Raw genomic sequence first — 15,919 nt, forward strand, 5'->3', positions numbered from 1 at the left:
ATATAAAAAGATATACATAATTTTAATTGGATAATACAAAGTAAGATAGAACAAAAATGGAACAATACAGATTAAACAGGAGAATAAAGAAATACCAGTGCAGTGCAGGATATGGTCCTAAATTGAATCTAATACAATTTAATGACAAAGAGAAAAGCCTCAAATTAGAAGAACTGAGAGCTGGAGCAGATCTTGCCTTTTCTGAGACTTTGTTCCACATATGTGGTGCATTAAAACTGAATGCTGCCTCCCCATGTTTAGTCTGGACTCTGGGGACAGTAAGCAGAACTGTCCTAGACCATCTGAGAGGTCTGGACAGTCCATAACAGCGCACCACATCAGAAATGTATTTGACCCTAAACTGTCCATTGCTTTATAAACCAAAAGTAGAATTTTAAAATCCTTTTTCTTTTTTTTTCTTTTTTTGTAGTTGTCTTGATGTGGAAGTTAAAATTAAGTTCTAACTCCATCGCATCTGGCTTGGTTTGGGGTGTTTACATTTTTGCAACTGAAGCTGAGAACAGACTTTTAATTGTTCCTTTTTAGCTCCAAAGACAAATATTTCAATTTTATCTTTAACTGGAACTAATGTTGGTACATGCAGTCATTGATTTGTCCAATGCACTTACTCAGTGCTTGTATGAGACCAATGTCACCTGGTGATATCCTTGTATAAATCTGTGTGTCGTACCATAATACCATAATCATGGTATTATATTGAGTTGTTTTCCATAATCTGAGCTAGTGGGAGATGTAGAACAGAAGAGGCCTCAGAATGGAGCCTTGGGGAACTCCGAACGTCATTTTTGTACACAAATATGTAATCGATCGACACAAAGTAGTCACTGACTTTCAAATAGGATTCAGACCAGGGAAACACTGTGCCAGAAAGTCCACCCAGTGAAAATGTAGGCAAATTGGATAAAATGTCTTTCTTTTCGAGAGAAACACCAGTCAGTGTCTGATTCACTGCTCTTTTTTAGTGATATACCTGTACTAACTTAAATCTGGTGTCAGTGACCTGACGGGTGTATTTAATGCCAGTGCTTCCATTTTATTAGTGAATCCCAAAAGGGGTGAGGCCGTGGAGACGGCCGAGTGGCTGGAGGAGGAATTAGGAGACTGATCCATGAGCTGGTTGTCAGCACGCTGACATTGAGGCTGTGGTGTTTTGTCTTTGTGGGGATGAGGCTGCTGTGTGTCAGGGTGCATTATTTTGGCTGATGGAACCAGACAGGTCCAGTACTTTAACTCCAGATTTGCTTGGATGGCAGCCATCTGCCCTGAATATATGCCTGGATCACTAGAACAGATTTGAGTTATCAATATAGTTGATTCCTTTCAAACTGCAGGTTTTGCCGAGCCGTGTGTCCTAAGAGTCTGCTGAACCCGTTGATCTCTCTGTCTCATGGAGATTTATTAATGATCCGAACCAGTGTTCAAGTTGTAATGTCAGGGGTGACTGTGGTCTGCATTTATGCCCACCTTTGGCTGTCTGCCAGATGTCTGAAGTTGAAGTTGAATCCATACATTTTGCTGTCTGTGGGAGTAGCACAGTCTTGAGTTCTCTCATTAGGTAGAAATCCCATTCATAGCACATGACTTCACTGGTTTCAGTAATAAGTAAAGTACAGTCTTGGGAAAGTTGTGGCGTCATTTAAAAATAGTTGTCCTTTTAAATATTGACGCGTTGAAGTGTGATGAGCTAACTCACTGACAGCAGACGTTGGCAGAGTGCTGCGGAGTTCAGAAGATGTCTCCAAGAATATCCTTGTCTCGAGTACGGCAATCAAGTTACTGTTTGGGTCACATTGTGGGCAGCAGACTGCAGTTCAAAGTAGTAAAAATGACGGCTACATGTAAGTGGAGCGTGAGAAGAGCGTCTGCACTCCCGCTTCTTTTTTTCTTTCTTTTTCTTTTGGATAAAAGGAGCCTGTGACAATTATGTTTGTGTGACACACTGACAATACCGTTGGCCATGTGTGCGTTTCTTTTTTAGCGGCGTCATACACGGACAGTTCTGACGATGAGACGTCTCCTCGGGACAAACAGCAGAAGAACTCCAAAGGCAACGGAGACTTCTGCATCAAAAACATCAAACAGGCCGACTTTGGACGCAGAGAGATCGAGATTGCCGAGCAAGGTAAACCCAAGAACTCACTGCTGGGGGGGTGGATGCAAGTCAGTAGCAAAGTTTCAATCCAAATGTAGTGCAAATTATAAAAGTATAAACGTTTTTTTTCCAGATTCTGAATTTCCAATTTCCACTCAGGCTTTCTTAGCAAGTACAAACAGGAGGGCATTCTACACACAATGTGTTTTTTGTTTTCGTTTGTGTGTGTGTGTCTCTATATGGGGGTGTGTGAGCTCCTGGCTAGCCATATGTCCCCTGCCACTGCAAGTGAGAAAACCATTTAAGAACCAACACATTAACACACATTTTTCACGTCATTCCTTAATTACCTCTCATAACATACAGAGAGCCTCAGCTGAACCCTGCAAGCTACATTCTCTCACACACACACACACACACACACACACCACACACACAGCGTCAGTGTCTCTTTCAGCTGGATGAGTCGATGGATTAGTGATGAAGTATAAGAAGGATTAAATGATGGGAATTCCTTAACCATCCAGCTGATTCCTCTATCCAGTTACATAATTATTGGTGTGTTTCCTCCTCTTTCAGAGATGCCAGCCCTGATGGCTCTGAGGAAGCGAGCCCAGGGGGAGAAACCCCTCGCCGGTGCCAAAGTGGTGGGCTGCACCCACATCACTGCCCAGACTGCTGTGAGTGGGAACCACAGGCTCACGCACTCACAGCCCAAACATTATACAGTTTTACTCCAGCAGCTGAAACAAAAAGTCAGGCTTGACCCTCTTTTCTCCTCCCCTCAGGTACTGATGGAGACTCTGTCAGCTTTAGGGGCTCAGTGCAGATGGGCAGCCTGCAACATCTACTCCACTCAGAATGAAGTGGCAGCTGCCCTGGCGGAGGGAGGTGAGACTGTGTGTGTCCTGGGGGTTTCCTGTGTGTGAGACACCTTCCCTTTTCTTCTCTCTCTTGTCTTAAAATATTCAGATGCTTTCTCTTTCACATCATCCTGCAGATTCATTATTTTTTTTCCATTTCATACTTTCCGTCTGCTGTGCATTAAATGCTTCCTGTCTATTTCTAGGTTTCAGTGTATTTGCATGGAAGGGTGAGTCAGAGGACGACTTCTGGTGGTGCATCGATCGCTGTGTCAACGTGGAAGGCTGGCAACCCAACATGGTAGCACACCTACATTCTAAACAAAGCCCATTAAATACGTTTCTTTTTTTAATCCTGCAGTACCTGTTGGTGGTACATGCTGCTATTTTCAGCAGACAACTAGATCTTTTTAAATACATTTTTTTTACACTGTGGGTAGAGGTACAGGCAGGATGATATGTGTAACAGCATTTTGAAATAGATTTATAGAAATGGTGCAAAAAGTGAAGTGTAACATTTGATGGACATCCAGGACTGAATCTTAGCAACAGTTAGTCAAATCTATTTGTGGGTAAACAGATTTGCTTCCTTTTGAGCGTTTAAGAAAAAATGGTTGACTTGTGCTGTATTTTTCACCCTTTATTAAAATGTTCCTCTCTCTCTCTCTCTCTCTCTCTCTCACTAACACTCTGCTTGTCTTTGTCTCCAATTTTCTGTCAGATCTTGGATGACGGTGGAGACTTGACTCATTGGATCTACAAAAAATACCCCAACATGTTCAAGAAGATCAAGGGCATTGTGGAGGAGAGTGTTACCGGCGTGCACAGGTAGGACTCACAACATGCAGTTACTCAGAAAGGTTGAAAAATATCACTTCGGATAAAACCAGTTCTCTCTTTAAATGAGAGGATGTACACGTCAGTCTTTACACACACACACACACACACACACACACACACACACACACACACACACACACACACACACACACACACACACACACACAGAGAGTTTCTGGTGTGGTAACATCGCCATCTAGTGGTGAAAATGTGTTAAGTGTACTGTGATTATACCATTGCAGCATTGCTGTGTATATAAGAGTAGTATAGAATTAATACATGAGCAAAGCTTACTTTTAAAAAAAAATGTGTATTGTGTGTTTAGGTTGTATCAGCTGTCCAAGGCAGGAAAGCTGTGTGTTCCCGCCATGAACGTCAACGACTCAGTGACCAAGCAGAAGTTCGACAACCTCTACTGCTGCAGGGAGTCCATCTTAGACGGGTATGAAACCGTCTCTTGTTTTAACCTCATTAAGGATTATTAAACCAAACATGTTTGTTTTTGGGAGCATTTTGTGTTGCAGGGCAATTACACCCACCTCCTCTCTGCTGCAAACAGTCAGAATAAAGATGAGGCTGCCAGTGAAATAATTGTGTTTCTGTCCGTAGCCTGAAGAGGACCACTGATGTCATGTTTGGAGGCAAACAGGTGGTGGTGTGTGGATACGGGGAGGTAAGACAGACCTTTTTCTCAACCTCATGCACAGTGCATTACTGAGACCTAAATGTTAGGTCTCCTTAGATCTTCTTTTTCCGTTTAATATACAAGTCAAGTGAAATTACATTTAAAACTATAATAAGTCCACTGGGTGGGTTAGAAGACAAATTACATAATCATGTTTTTAAGGCATCAAAGCAAGTAGGAACAGGAATTTTACAAACGTCTTAGTATTTAAAAGGTAGAATAATTCAAACAACTTTATTAGTATAGGTCTCAGGAGAGCTTTGTTTACATAGAAAAATCATTATGACTGTAGCAGAGGCTAGCTGCTGTTATATATGATTTCTATATTTTGATAATACGTTCAGTATTAAAGACTACCAGGGCACATGGTTTGCTGCCCTATTCCTGGTCTATATATGTTTAAATGCTTAAATAAATAGGCAATTAAACCCTTACACCACTTGTAGTTGATATGTTATGGCATTCTATAAGGCGTGATGCCCAACCCGGGGTACCTAGTACTCATCAGGGAGCTTGTGGAGTAGTTCATATAGAAATTGTCATGTGGTTTTTGTGGTTAAAAGGAAAATCAAAACAAATAATAAGCAGTAAAATAACAACTACCATAAGCCAACTACACACTTCTGCACCGACTTGAGTCAGCTGTAACACCTGAACACCACCTGCTGCTGTGATTTGAGAGTGAGCTATAACAAGTTAGCAAGTGAGCAGAAGAGTCATAATAGCTAAAAATGATGGATCAGTGGTTAACACCTCCAGCTTCTGCCACTATAAGAGGTTTATTACAAATACAAACTTGACTAGGACTTTAAACAACAACATCAGGATTGCTATGCCTTGTATGGAAAAAATATATCGCATCCACTTTTATAAAAATTAATAGTGTAAAATAACATCCAGTTCAAATGAACATATTTGGAACAGAGTGATGCTGATGAAGGGTTTCTCTACTCACTGACCTACACAAAACTGTAGATTGTGTGATAATATCCCCTCTTTGTCCTCCTCAGGTGGGAAAAGGCTGCTGTGCTGCCCTCAAAGCAATGGGCTCCATCGTCTACGTCACAGAGATCGACCCGATCTGTGCCTTGCAGGCGTGGTAAGACTCTGCTTGTTCAGTTTGTCATGGCTCGCCGCTGTGGTTCCCATCCTGTTAGCCTCATGCTCTTTATTGTCTTCTCTCCCGATCGCAGCATGGACGGCTTCAGGCTGGTCAAACTGAATGAAGTCATCAGACAAGTGGACATCGTCATCACCTGCACAGGTCAGTCCAGCCGCCGTCTCGCTGTGCTTCTCTCTAATAATCACTGGATTGCTGACTAATGACCTCACAGCAGCTGTACAGGGATTTGTCCTGTTGGCAAAAAAAAAAAGTGGAAGACAAACAATACACAGACTGTTCTGTCACTGTTGGTTGGGGATGACTGGACAGATATTCACTCATTGTCATCAGTGTGTGACAGTTACTAATCAAGTTCTCAGCTCAGCAGCCAGGGGGTTGTCCTGAACACTTAATTGGAACAGAGAATCAGTTGTCTCTCTACTGCGCTACTTAATGTTGCCGGCAGGCTGAAAGCAGAGGGCTCCCTTAAGGTTGACTGCAATTGAACAGAAAAGATAAAAAGAGGATAATAAGGTAGAAGACACATGGCATTTGCGTAGGATTTTCCTAATGAAGTTCCAAAGTGCTGTTAAAAGAATAAAACAGGACAAGCATCGTTCTAATAAGGTCATGCACCAGTCTCCATTAAGGTCGTTTCATTAAAGCCCTGGCAGCAACATTCAGAAAGCTTGTTAGTTTCCTAATGCCGCTGTAGAGAAACAACGAAATCAGTCTTCCTCCCGGCTGAGGAATTGTGCGTGAATCATACTTGATATATAAACATAGCTGTTAATACGTTTTGGTAAACAATTCCTCTAGTTTTGATCAAAATGTCAGATGGATACCCTCACTCAAAGTCCACTTAGAGACAGAGTGAACATGAGTCCACATGCACTATGCAGGCAGGTGGAACTCTCAAACTAAATCACATTTTCAGAATTAATTAACTGCGCTACATCGTGAGATAAGAACTAATTAAATGTTGCACAGTAAAAACCTAGTCTCACAAAAATGGATACAGAATAACTCCCCAGATTTCCTGCATTGAGTCTCTTTTCAGCATAATTGTAATTTTATAAAACTTTAAGTACACTCTAGTCTCTTTCTTTGTCTGTCATTTTCTTTTTGTCTTTCAGATTTTTGCTTTCTCACTGCTCTTTGTGCGTTTGTTCTGATCTTTTCTTTCTCTTTCTCCCTCCATCAGGCAATAAGAACGTGGTGGTGAGAGAGTACCTCGACCGCATGAAGAATGGCTGCATTGTCTGCAACATGGGACACTCCAACACCGAGATCGATGTGGTCAGTTACCAACTTGCACAAACTTGTGAAGTAACAGGAATAATGTGAAAATAACACAGGGTACAGGCCAAACATGTTTGACCAGAATAAAATAAAATAGAACAAACCAAGAGACACAACGGAAGAGCGTATTCAGGATCTGCGATACAGAAACAAAAGCATGGCAATTCTCAGTAACATGACAGCATGTTGAATCCTCCTGTCTGTCTGACCTTGGGCAGCGGATGTTCAAAGTCGTCATGGTAACTGACAGCTTAGCTTGAGTTAGTGGGTTTGCAGTTTGCTTTTACGGAGCCATCAAACCATAAGAATGAGTGTGAAACCAATTGTTTTTTATTACTAACTTTACTTTAATGCTTTTTAAATAGAGGTTATGATCCCACTCCTATATGTCATTGTTATAACGGCTCTGAAGTAAACTAACAACACAGAGACTTTTTCATGCAGAGTGTCTTACAGGGAGTACAATATTAGAATAAAATGAAATCACAGAAATGAATGCTAACCAAAGATCGCTGCCATGTTGCACTCATTACATTCTGCTGACTATAAAACAGCAATACAGAGGTGCCAGGAATAGTTCAAATATGAGATGAACTGAAGGGAAAAAAAAAAAAGATAATCTGAATCCATGGTAGAGGAAGGAAGCAGTTCAGACACTAGAGGAAGTTGTGACTCACTTCTTAAAGTACTTCAGTCCTGGAAAAGACCAAGCGTAATGAGTCAGTGATTCCCATGTTGATAGATGGACGACAGCTCAGCCCGACAGAAATAAGAAGTGGAAAAACTACAAAAAACAGAAAGGTTGCTGATGAGGTTGTGCTCATCTTGTAGGCAAGCCTGCGGACCCCTGAGCTGACCTGGGAGAGAGTGCGCTCGCAGGTGGACCACGTCATCTGGCCCGACGGCAAGAGGATCGTGCTGCTGGCTGAGGTACACACACTGGATCACACGCTTACCCACAGGGCTTTGAAAAACATATCAGGAGAACTTTAAATTCCTCTTTGGATATTAGGACTGTTGTTGAGCTGCACAGACATGACATGACTTTAATAGTAATGTATTTGTGAAGCTTATTATTAACCATTATTAGTCAAATCATGCCAAATCACAATTAATAAACATAGTCAACAAATAAGGTTCTGGAAAGGCCAACCTTGCATATACACATTGCAGGTTAGAGGTGTGTGTGTGTGTGTGTGTGTGTGTGTGTGTGTGTGTGTGTGTGTGTGTGTGTGTGTGTGTGTGTGTGTGTGTGTGTGTGTGTGTGTGTGTGTCTGTGTCGTGTCGTGTCTGTGTCTGTGTCGTGTGTGTCTGTGTCTGTGTCTGTGTGCGTGCAAGCTGTGACAGAATGAGAGCAGTCTGACAGGGCCAGACAGACAACCTGCCAGCCCGTTGCTGCCTGTGTCTGTGCTGCTGTTTGATCTTCAGCAGGCTTTAACCACCATCCTCACCTCTCCCGCCTCCAGTATCACTCTCTGTTCCAACAGTTCTGATCCAAAATAGAGCTCTGTGCTCAAAAAATGGTATTTAAAGTAATAACATCAGCATTCAGTAGCTCTGAAATAAAGAGAGCTTAGATTTCGTTTTCTTTTAAAGTTTAAAAAAGAGCTTTATTTTTTCATTCCTCTTTGTTTTATAATGTAAAACTATACACCCATGCATTTATGCATACATATCCATGTCCTGTACTTGGCTCCATTGCTAAACCAGAGACAGTGATGGGCCACAAAGACATGTTTTTGTAGACGAGAGGATCTGGGCTGTGGAGGCTCTTTTTGTACAGTACTGAGGGGTCAAAACAGCACAACAAACAGGACTAATTGAAGGTTTGTGTTTCAGTGGGTCATGTAAATTGGTGCGTCCATTGGACATTAAAACCCCTATTAAGTTTTAATTCTGTTTTTTTTTCTTCTTGAAACTACAATGCAACCTTTCTCTGTTCCCCACAATCTACTAGCTACTGTTTCAGTTTTACATACTAACTATCTCATTTTCTGCAACACCTGGGATCTCCCAAATTCACTCACTGCAATGCAGCATCTCAGACAGCAGCAACAGTTTACTGTCACACTGAAACAAACAGAACACTCAGTTAGGTTATCTCTGAAACCGATGTCTCTGTACATCATCTCACCCAGGCTGCACATCCTGACACTGCAAAGTTAACGTGTGTGTGCGTGCGTGTGCGTGCGTGTGCATGCGTGCGTGTGCGTGCTCTTCCTCTACAGGGTCGCCTGCTGAACCTGAGCTGTTCCACTGTGCCCACTTTCGTGCTCTCCATCACCGCCACTACCCAGGTAAAACGGGATCAATTTCTGTCTCATTTACATTGTTGTACATGATTAGTTCTGCTTTGTATTTTTTGGTTTTGTGCCTTATTTTTATGAAACAAGAACTTGTGTGTATGTGAGTAACACTTGTGTGTCCCTGTGCAGGCTCTGGCTCTGATAGAGCTGTACAATGCTCCAGAGGGACGCTACAAACAGGATGTTTACCTGCTGCCCAAGAAGATGGGTAAGATTTTTTTTGTCAGTTCAGAATCTGTTAATGGAATAAAACTTGAACACGGACAACTCAAAATACACACAATCGTGGTATAAATGCCTATTGGATAACACAAACGCAGTAAGATATCAGGCCAGGGAGATAAACAATAACCTTGTTTGGTACTTAAGTAGCCACCAAGCAGGAAGTGATTACAGACAGTTTGTTTTTGCCCCAGCAGAGAGCCTGCAGGCATTTGGAATTTATCTCCATAGACAACACAGTCAGTCTCATCTGTTCAATCCAGACTGGTCTCTCTGGATAGCGTATCAGTCACAGTAGAACGAGTCCTGTGTGTCTGTGCACATATGTGTGCGTGCATACAGCCTGTCACACTTCTTAGCTTAGTGCGTGAGAGTGGAGCACATATGTAGTAAAGAAAAACATAGAGCCAAATGTAGGTCACCCTGTCAGCGATGGCTGCTGCTGCTGCTGCTGACAGAGAGATGATGGAGAGGAATGAAAGAAAGGAAGGGTTGAGATGAGGAAAGAAGGAAGTAGGAATACAAAGTAGGAGAGTCATTTCAGATGAGGAGGAAGATGGGAAACAGCGTGGTGGAAAAGGGAGATGGAGAGACGGTATATCCTCGAGCCCCACTGCTACTTCTCTTCCTTTTCTCATTTGAATGATTAATCAAGCACAGACCTCTGGTAAATGGTAACATGTTCTTCCTCTCTCTCGCTCTCCAGATGAGTATGTGGCCAGCCTACACCTCCCCACGTTTGACGCACATCTTACAGAACTGACTGACGAGCAGGCCAAGTATCTGGGCTTGAACAAGAACGGGCCCTTCAAGCCCAACTACTATAGGTATGGAAACATTCTTTTTTTGGCAGTGCATATGGTATGTGTTCGGAGAGAGCTTATGAGCCTTATGTAATGTCACAGACTTCTCAAATAGAAATGTATAAAAAATAAATGGGCGGTATCTCTGTCTGCCTACATAGATTTCCCCGAAAATACTGCTGGTTCTGTGGTGTTAGCCTTTAGAATCTGAAGCCTGCAGTACGCCACAGCAGCATCAGCTGATGTTTTCTGTGCATTTCGGTCTAAAGTCTAAAAAGATTTGTCTCAGTTGTTTTTTCTATCATCCCAACTCGTGTCCCTTCTGTTTTTCTCCTTAAGGTATTAAACAAGTGTTGGGGTTGGACTGAAGAAGTACAAATACTCCACGAATGGCACAGACTCATAGAGGATGAGGAGGACAGAAGGAAGGACGGACGGACAGAATAGTCAAAACACCTGCTTTATATTCTTGGGGGGGGAGGGGAGGGGAGGAGCTCGGACCGAGCCTAAGGGGGAAGGGGCGGAGGGGCGTGGCTTTCCCTGCGCTTATGGCAGTCGTTTTATTTATTCACACTCGACAACAATAATGATAACATTAACTCTAACTCTGCCATTCGCCGTTAGCTACCTTCCTACTCGTCATTTCACCATTATCTCTTTAGACGCTCATTTGTGTGTCGAGTTGTATGTAAATCCTCCACCCTCCCCTCCCCATTGCCAGATCTTTTATTGTTTAACTATTAAAGATGAAATTATTGATGCTAAAAAAAAAAGATATATACTATATATAAAAAAAAAAACTTGATTAAAAAAAAAAAAAATTCTGTGTGAATGAAGATGACCGTTAAAGATTTAGTGACGGACATTTTTTCCTGTCCTTTTTTTCGTTGTCGTCGTCTTTTCTTTTCTACTTGTGATTATCTTTTGTTTTTCTCTTGTGTAATACTGCGAGGGCGGGGTTAGACCTAGTAGGGGAGGGGGTTAGGCGGGATCTCAGGGTCCAATCATATCATGTCTTTTATTTGACCGTTCTATTGAGATTCACCGTTTTGTCTGTTTTTAAACATTTTTTTATGCGTACTGTCCCTTCGGATCAGCCTGTAGTTTGTCAGAACTTCTTGTTTTTCTTTATTTTTTCTTTAAGTATGACTGGATGTTGACCGGTTCTTCCCACCTGTCAATCAAATCCGCAGTGAAACCATCTCATTGGCTGCTTCTCTTTTGGCTTCCAGCTGCTCACGTAGCGCCAGTGTTGAAGTAATGAAAAGTATTTCAAGCTAGTGAGAAGCTAACCTTTTTCATTTTGTCTTTCCCTTTACCAAGAATGACTATACTGTATTAGAAGCATGGCAGGTTGTCAGATCATTACAAGGGGTATACTGTATATTTAGATATTTATATTGAAATTAAGATTTTTCTATCTTTTTCTCTCGTACGCCATCTAATATCATTACTTTTTGGGGGAAAAAATCATATGTCATAAAGGTAAGCAATTAAATGTTCTAATGATAAGTGTAATAAATGTAGTTAAACCCTCATTTTTAATACTGTGACAGAAAATATTTACAGATACCAAATGTGCAGCAAGTTGCTGCCTGGCCGGTACTTAAGCAGAAATCTTCAATCAGGTCCTCATTGAAAAGTATGGTGCTGTTGAGATTTACTGTATTTACCATACATGCCACAACTCTTTGGTACTCACAGATAATCTGGGATCTGAATTCCACCGCAATATATTTTCTCTGCATCCAAGAAACCAGTTACCTTTTCTGCAAATTCATCGGGTTTTCCCCCCTTTTTTTTTTTTTTTACAAAAAGATGTCCAAACTCGCCATCCCTGATTTTTTTTTTTTTTTATTTAATTTTTTTTAATATATATATTTTAGCTTCTTCTTCCCACCTGAAAGGCTTACATTCTGCCGGTATAATGAGCTGCACAGCCGTCATCCTCGGCAGCTCGGTGGAAATTAGGAAGTCCTGACAGTCATTTCACCTGACAGCCAAGTGCACCCCGCCGCTATACCGGCTCTGCACCTGATCCAATCAGATTCTCTGCTAACCTGCAGGGAGACGCTGCCCGCTCTGCTCTATCAGAGAGGGATCAAATGCTTAAACACACACACACACACACACACACACACACACACACACACATACATACACAGTACCTCATTATCCAGGTCTGAAGATTTACTGCTCTGCATATGGAAAATAAATATGATCATTTAAAAGCTTTTGAACAGGAGGAAATGGCACAAAAAGCTTTGTTTACCATTTGAACAGACACATTTGCTCACACAATGTACAAATTTGCCACATTTTCATGCAACTATGTTTGTGTGTGAGTTTATCATGATACCAACCAAAGTCTTTAAAGGAATGCTTTGACATTATCCACTTTCTTGCTGAGAGCTGAGAAAATTCATACCACTGTCATGTCTATATGATAAATATGTTCCTGGAGCCAGCAGCCAGTTAGCTTAGGTTAGCATAAAGCTAAAAAAAAAGGTAACACAATCCAATTACCAGCACCTCTAAAGCTTAGTTTTTGTACAAATTAATAAAAACAGATGCAACATGTTAATTAGTGAGCATTAAAGCTGCTGGTAGGTTGACTTTATTATCTTTTTGGAAGGAACCAGGCTAGCCGTTTCCCCCTGCTTCTAGTCTGTATGCTAAGCTAGGCTAACCTGCGGCTGTCCCCAGCGACACATTAACCATATAGACATGAGAGTGATATTAATCTCCTCGTCTCACTCTCTGCAAGATAGCGAACAAGGGTAATTCCCAAAATGTCAAAGTATTCCTGTTAAATTTGGTTAAAAAAAAACAAATGAAGAAATTTGAAAGGTGTGTAGGGACCTCTCAGATAAACCCAGCCCATACACGTATGTAATGACAAGATCCCACACTGTGTCACAGCCCCTACAACCTCAATGTCCCAATGTCTCCTGCCAGTGTGTGTGCATTTGTCTCTTCGTGCTATTGAGAATCCCCTCTTACAGTAGTGTGACCTGTTGTCAGTAGTTCCTACACCTGTTGTTTCGAGTCTTATTTCTTCCCTTCTTTTTAAGTGTGAGTGTGTGTGTGTGTGAAAGAGTACGTGACCTCTTGAGAAAGCTGATTGTGTGTGTGTGTGTGTGTGTGTGTGTGTGTGTGTGTGTGTGTGTGTGTGTGTGTGTGTGTGTCTGTCTGTCTCTAAATGTCTTTCTGTGTTTGTACACATCCTTTTTATTGTAGGCCATGGTTGCTTCGCTAACAGCTGCCTCAGGATCCTAGCCTGTGCGTTAGGGGGAAGAAACCATTTTTTTTGTTTCGTCAGCCGTAAGCTGACCAACACGTGGGTGGGCGGGGGATGACACCAGCATCGTATATGTATATACATAATATATACAGATATGACAACCTTTAAAAGTATAGGAAGGTAAAAGAAGACTCGACTCCTGTATTTATTGTTGTAAATCCTCATACAGTACAAACTGGCAAAATTCTCAAACATGTTTTAAGTTGTCTAATAAAGAAAAACCCTATGTTTAAATATTGCAAGTGATAATGGTAGATGATGAGCAATAATTTAAAAAATTCTGTAATCTTAATGAATAAACATTTAAAAATTGTAACCATTTTGTGTGCATCTCCTCCTTGATTCCTACAAACGCCTTCAGCACATAATAAGCCACTTTGTCCTCATGTAGCTGTGTGATGTGTGTTGGGAGAAGGGGGGAGCCCATGTGTGTGTCAGAGCTCAGCTGCTGAGGTCCGTCAGAGGCACAGTGATCTCATCTGAGCCAGCAGCCATCAGACAGAGACGTCTCGGACATCAACAGCTGGCTGCGAGCCTTCAGTTATTCTTGACACACAAATCGGCATCACAGGGGTTAAATTGCTAGATTGACACATATAAAATCATTCATTTAGAACGATCCAAACTATGATTCAAAGATTTAGAAATGTCACAAACTGCTTGACGGACATATTTTGAGGTATAAATAAGTAAAGTATTGTAAGTTGGCTTTCAAAGTAAGCTCCAGTTTATATTCTTATATGTTGATTTTTTTTTTTAAACAGGCACTCAACCAAAATAACCCTGATGATGTCACCAGGTTTAGCTTGACTTGGGCTTGGAGACTACAAGCAGAAAGCCTACATCAGAAACTGGGGGGGTATTTGTTAGTTCGCTCCCATTCAAGTAGCATTATGAGAAATGTAGGTTCCAGCGTTTTTTGGAGCTCGACCCAAAGCAGGACTAAACATCAGGAGATCCTCACCCGAGCTGCTTTGATTTTGAAGTTGATGGCTGGAAAATCCCTAAAATCCCTAAACTAATGGTTACCAGTGCACCTCAAATACACCAAACTGTAGAAATAATATTTTCAAAAATCAGGCTTCCTCTTTCAAACACAACTTTTCTCCTTTATTGGCGTCCTGTTGGTTTTCACTTCCCAGTAGCTGCCAATGTACAATTTTAAACCTCTTTACTGCTGCATTAATCCACAGCATATCAATAATGTATTTTGTAAATGATCTGTTTTAATGGATTTATAGTTTTGTCAGACTTGACTGATGATTTAATTATGAACTAAGGCCCCCCCCGTCTCCCCCCCGCTGCTGTGGTCACGTTCCACCAGAAGCTCATGCTTACATTCAACTGTACAATTCAATCATGTCATCTTAAGTGGTTTTCACAGTCAGGGGTTGGTGTGCGTGTGCGTGTGCGTGTGTGTGTGTGTTGGTCGGTAGGAGTGTTTGGCAACCTACACACTAACCCCCACCTCCACATATCAATAATTCACTTTCTCCTCTGTTGGGAGGGTGGCAGGCTGGGAGGGGAAGTGGCTGCAGGGGCAGGCCCCCACCTCCACCTTCATCCAACATTTAAACTGGTGGAGTCACACAGATTAAGATGCAGACATATGAAGTGACCCTGGCAGCAGAATGTGTAAATAGACATTTTATTACCAAGGAGAAAGTCTTGTTTTATGTTGATTCAGTTTGACACAGCTGGTGGGAAACATCATCCATCAGCCGAAAGCTGGTATATTTTGTGGGTTGGTGTTTTTCTACCAGCATCCTGAGCAGCAATGAAAACACAGAGATGACCTTTTATTGCACTTTTAGTGCAGTTTTAGTCAGTTGCAGCACTAACATACAAATAATCTATAAATTTTTCACTTAGTATTTCCTGCCTAAAATGGTTAAATAGTTTCTGTCTGGTTTATATGTTAATGTGGGTTGAGGTTTGTAAGTTTTCCCACTATTGCGTATACTGAGGAATAAACATGGTGTTTTTATAGTTAGAATCAATGATAGTTAGATCAAAATCAGTTTTATCAGAGCCATCCCAAATTACTTTACAGAATGCACTAACCTGCCTAATGTTGCTCTGACAGCTTTAAAGTAACAATCTTCAAACTTTCATGACCAAAGAGCCTATTTTCTGCGTTTATTTTTCAGCAATAGCCATTCAGTGTGTTTACATTCTTTATTTAACCCTTTGGTTTTCACTGTCAGTGGCGGAGTCCGCCATTCATATTGCCCTAACACAGAAGGGATTCACAGGAAATTGGAAATTATTATCATTATCTACAGAAAATAGGAAATAAATAATTAATGTTATTAGTCAAATGAATCTCCTTCTTGGCTAAGCACTGATATCAGCACTATTTTCTGCCAGTAGCATTCA

At 41.4% G+C, this 15,919-nt stretch overlaps 1 protein-coding gene across 2 annotated transcripts in view; it reads left to right on the forward strand.

The window, feature by feature from the left end:
• ahcyl2b (adenosylhomocysteinase like 2b) overlaps positions 1-13,856 on the forward strand; it is a 41,906-nt gene extending 28,050 nt beyond the window's left edge. For both annotated transcript variants that reach the window (XM_051391870.1, XM_051391871.1), the window contains exons 3-17: positions 2,000-2,143; positions 2,693-2,793; positions 2,902-3,004; positions 3,183-3,277; positions 3,698-3,804; positions 4,142-4,258; positions 4,426-4,489; positions 5,512-5,600; positions 5,695-5,765; positions 6,808-6,902; positions 7,737-7,835; positions 9,134-9,202; positions 9,341-9,419; positions 10,140-10,260; positions 10,576-13,856. In XM_051391870.1, the coding sequence (XP_051247830.1) occupies positions 2,000-2,143; positions 2,693-2,793; positions 2,902-3,004; positions 3,183-3,277; positions 3,698-3,804; positions 4,142-4,258; positions 4,426-4,489; positions 5,512-5,600; positions 5,695-5,765; positions 6,808-6,902; positions 7,737-7,835; positions 9,134-9,202; positions 9,341-9,419; positions 10,140-10,260; positions 10,576-10,582 (1,361 nt within the window). In that variant the 3' untranslated portion in view covers positions 10,583-13,856. The remainder of the gene's footprint in view (positions 1-1,999; positions 2,144-2,692; positions 2,794-2,901; positions 3,005-3,182; positions 3,278-3,697; positions 3,805-4,141; positions 4,259-4,425; positions 4,490-5,511; positions 5,601-5,694; positions 5,766-6,807; positions 6,903-7,736; positions 7,836-9,133; positions 9,203-9,340; positions 9,420-10,139; positions 10,261-10,575) is intronic.
• Positions 13,857-15,919: the final 2,063 nt, after the last annotated feature.

The sequence above is a fragment of the Dicentrarchus labrax genome, unplaced genomic scaffold, assembly GCF_905237075.1.
Source record: "Dicentrarchus labrax unplaced genomic scaffold, dlabrax2021, whole genome shotgun sequence".
Classification (NCBI taxonomy): Eukaryota; Metazoa; Chordata; class Actinopteri; family Moronidae; genus Dicentrarchus; species Dicentrarchus labrax.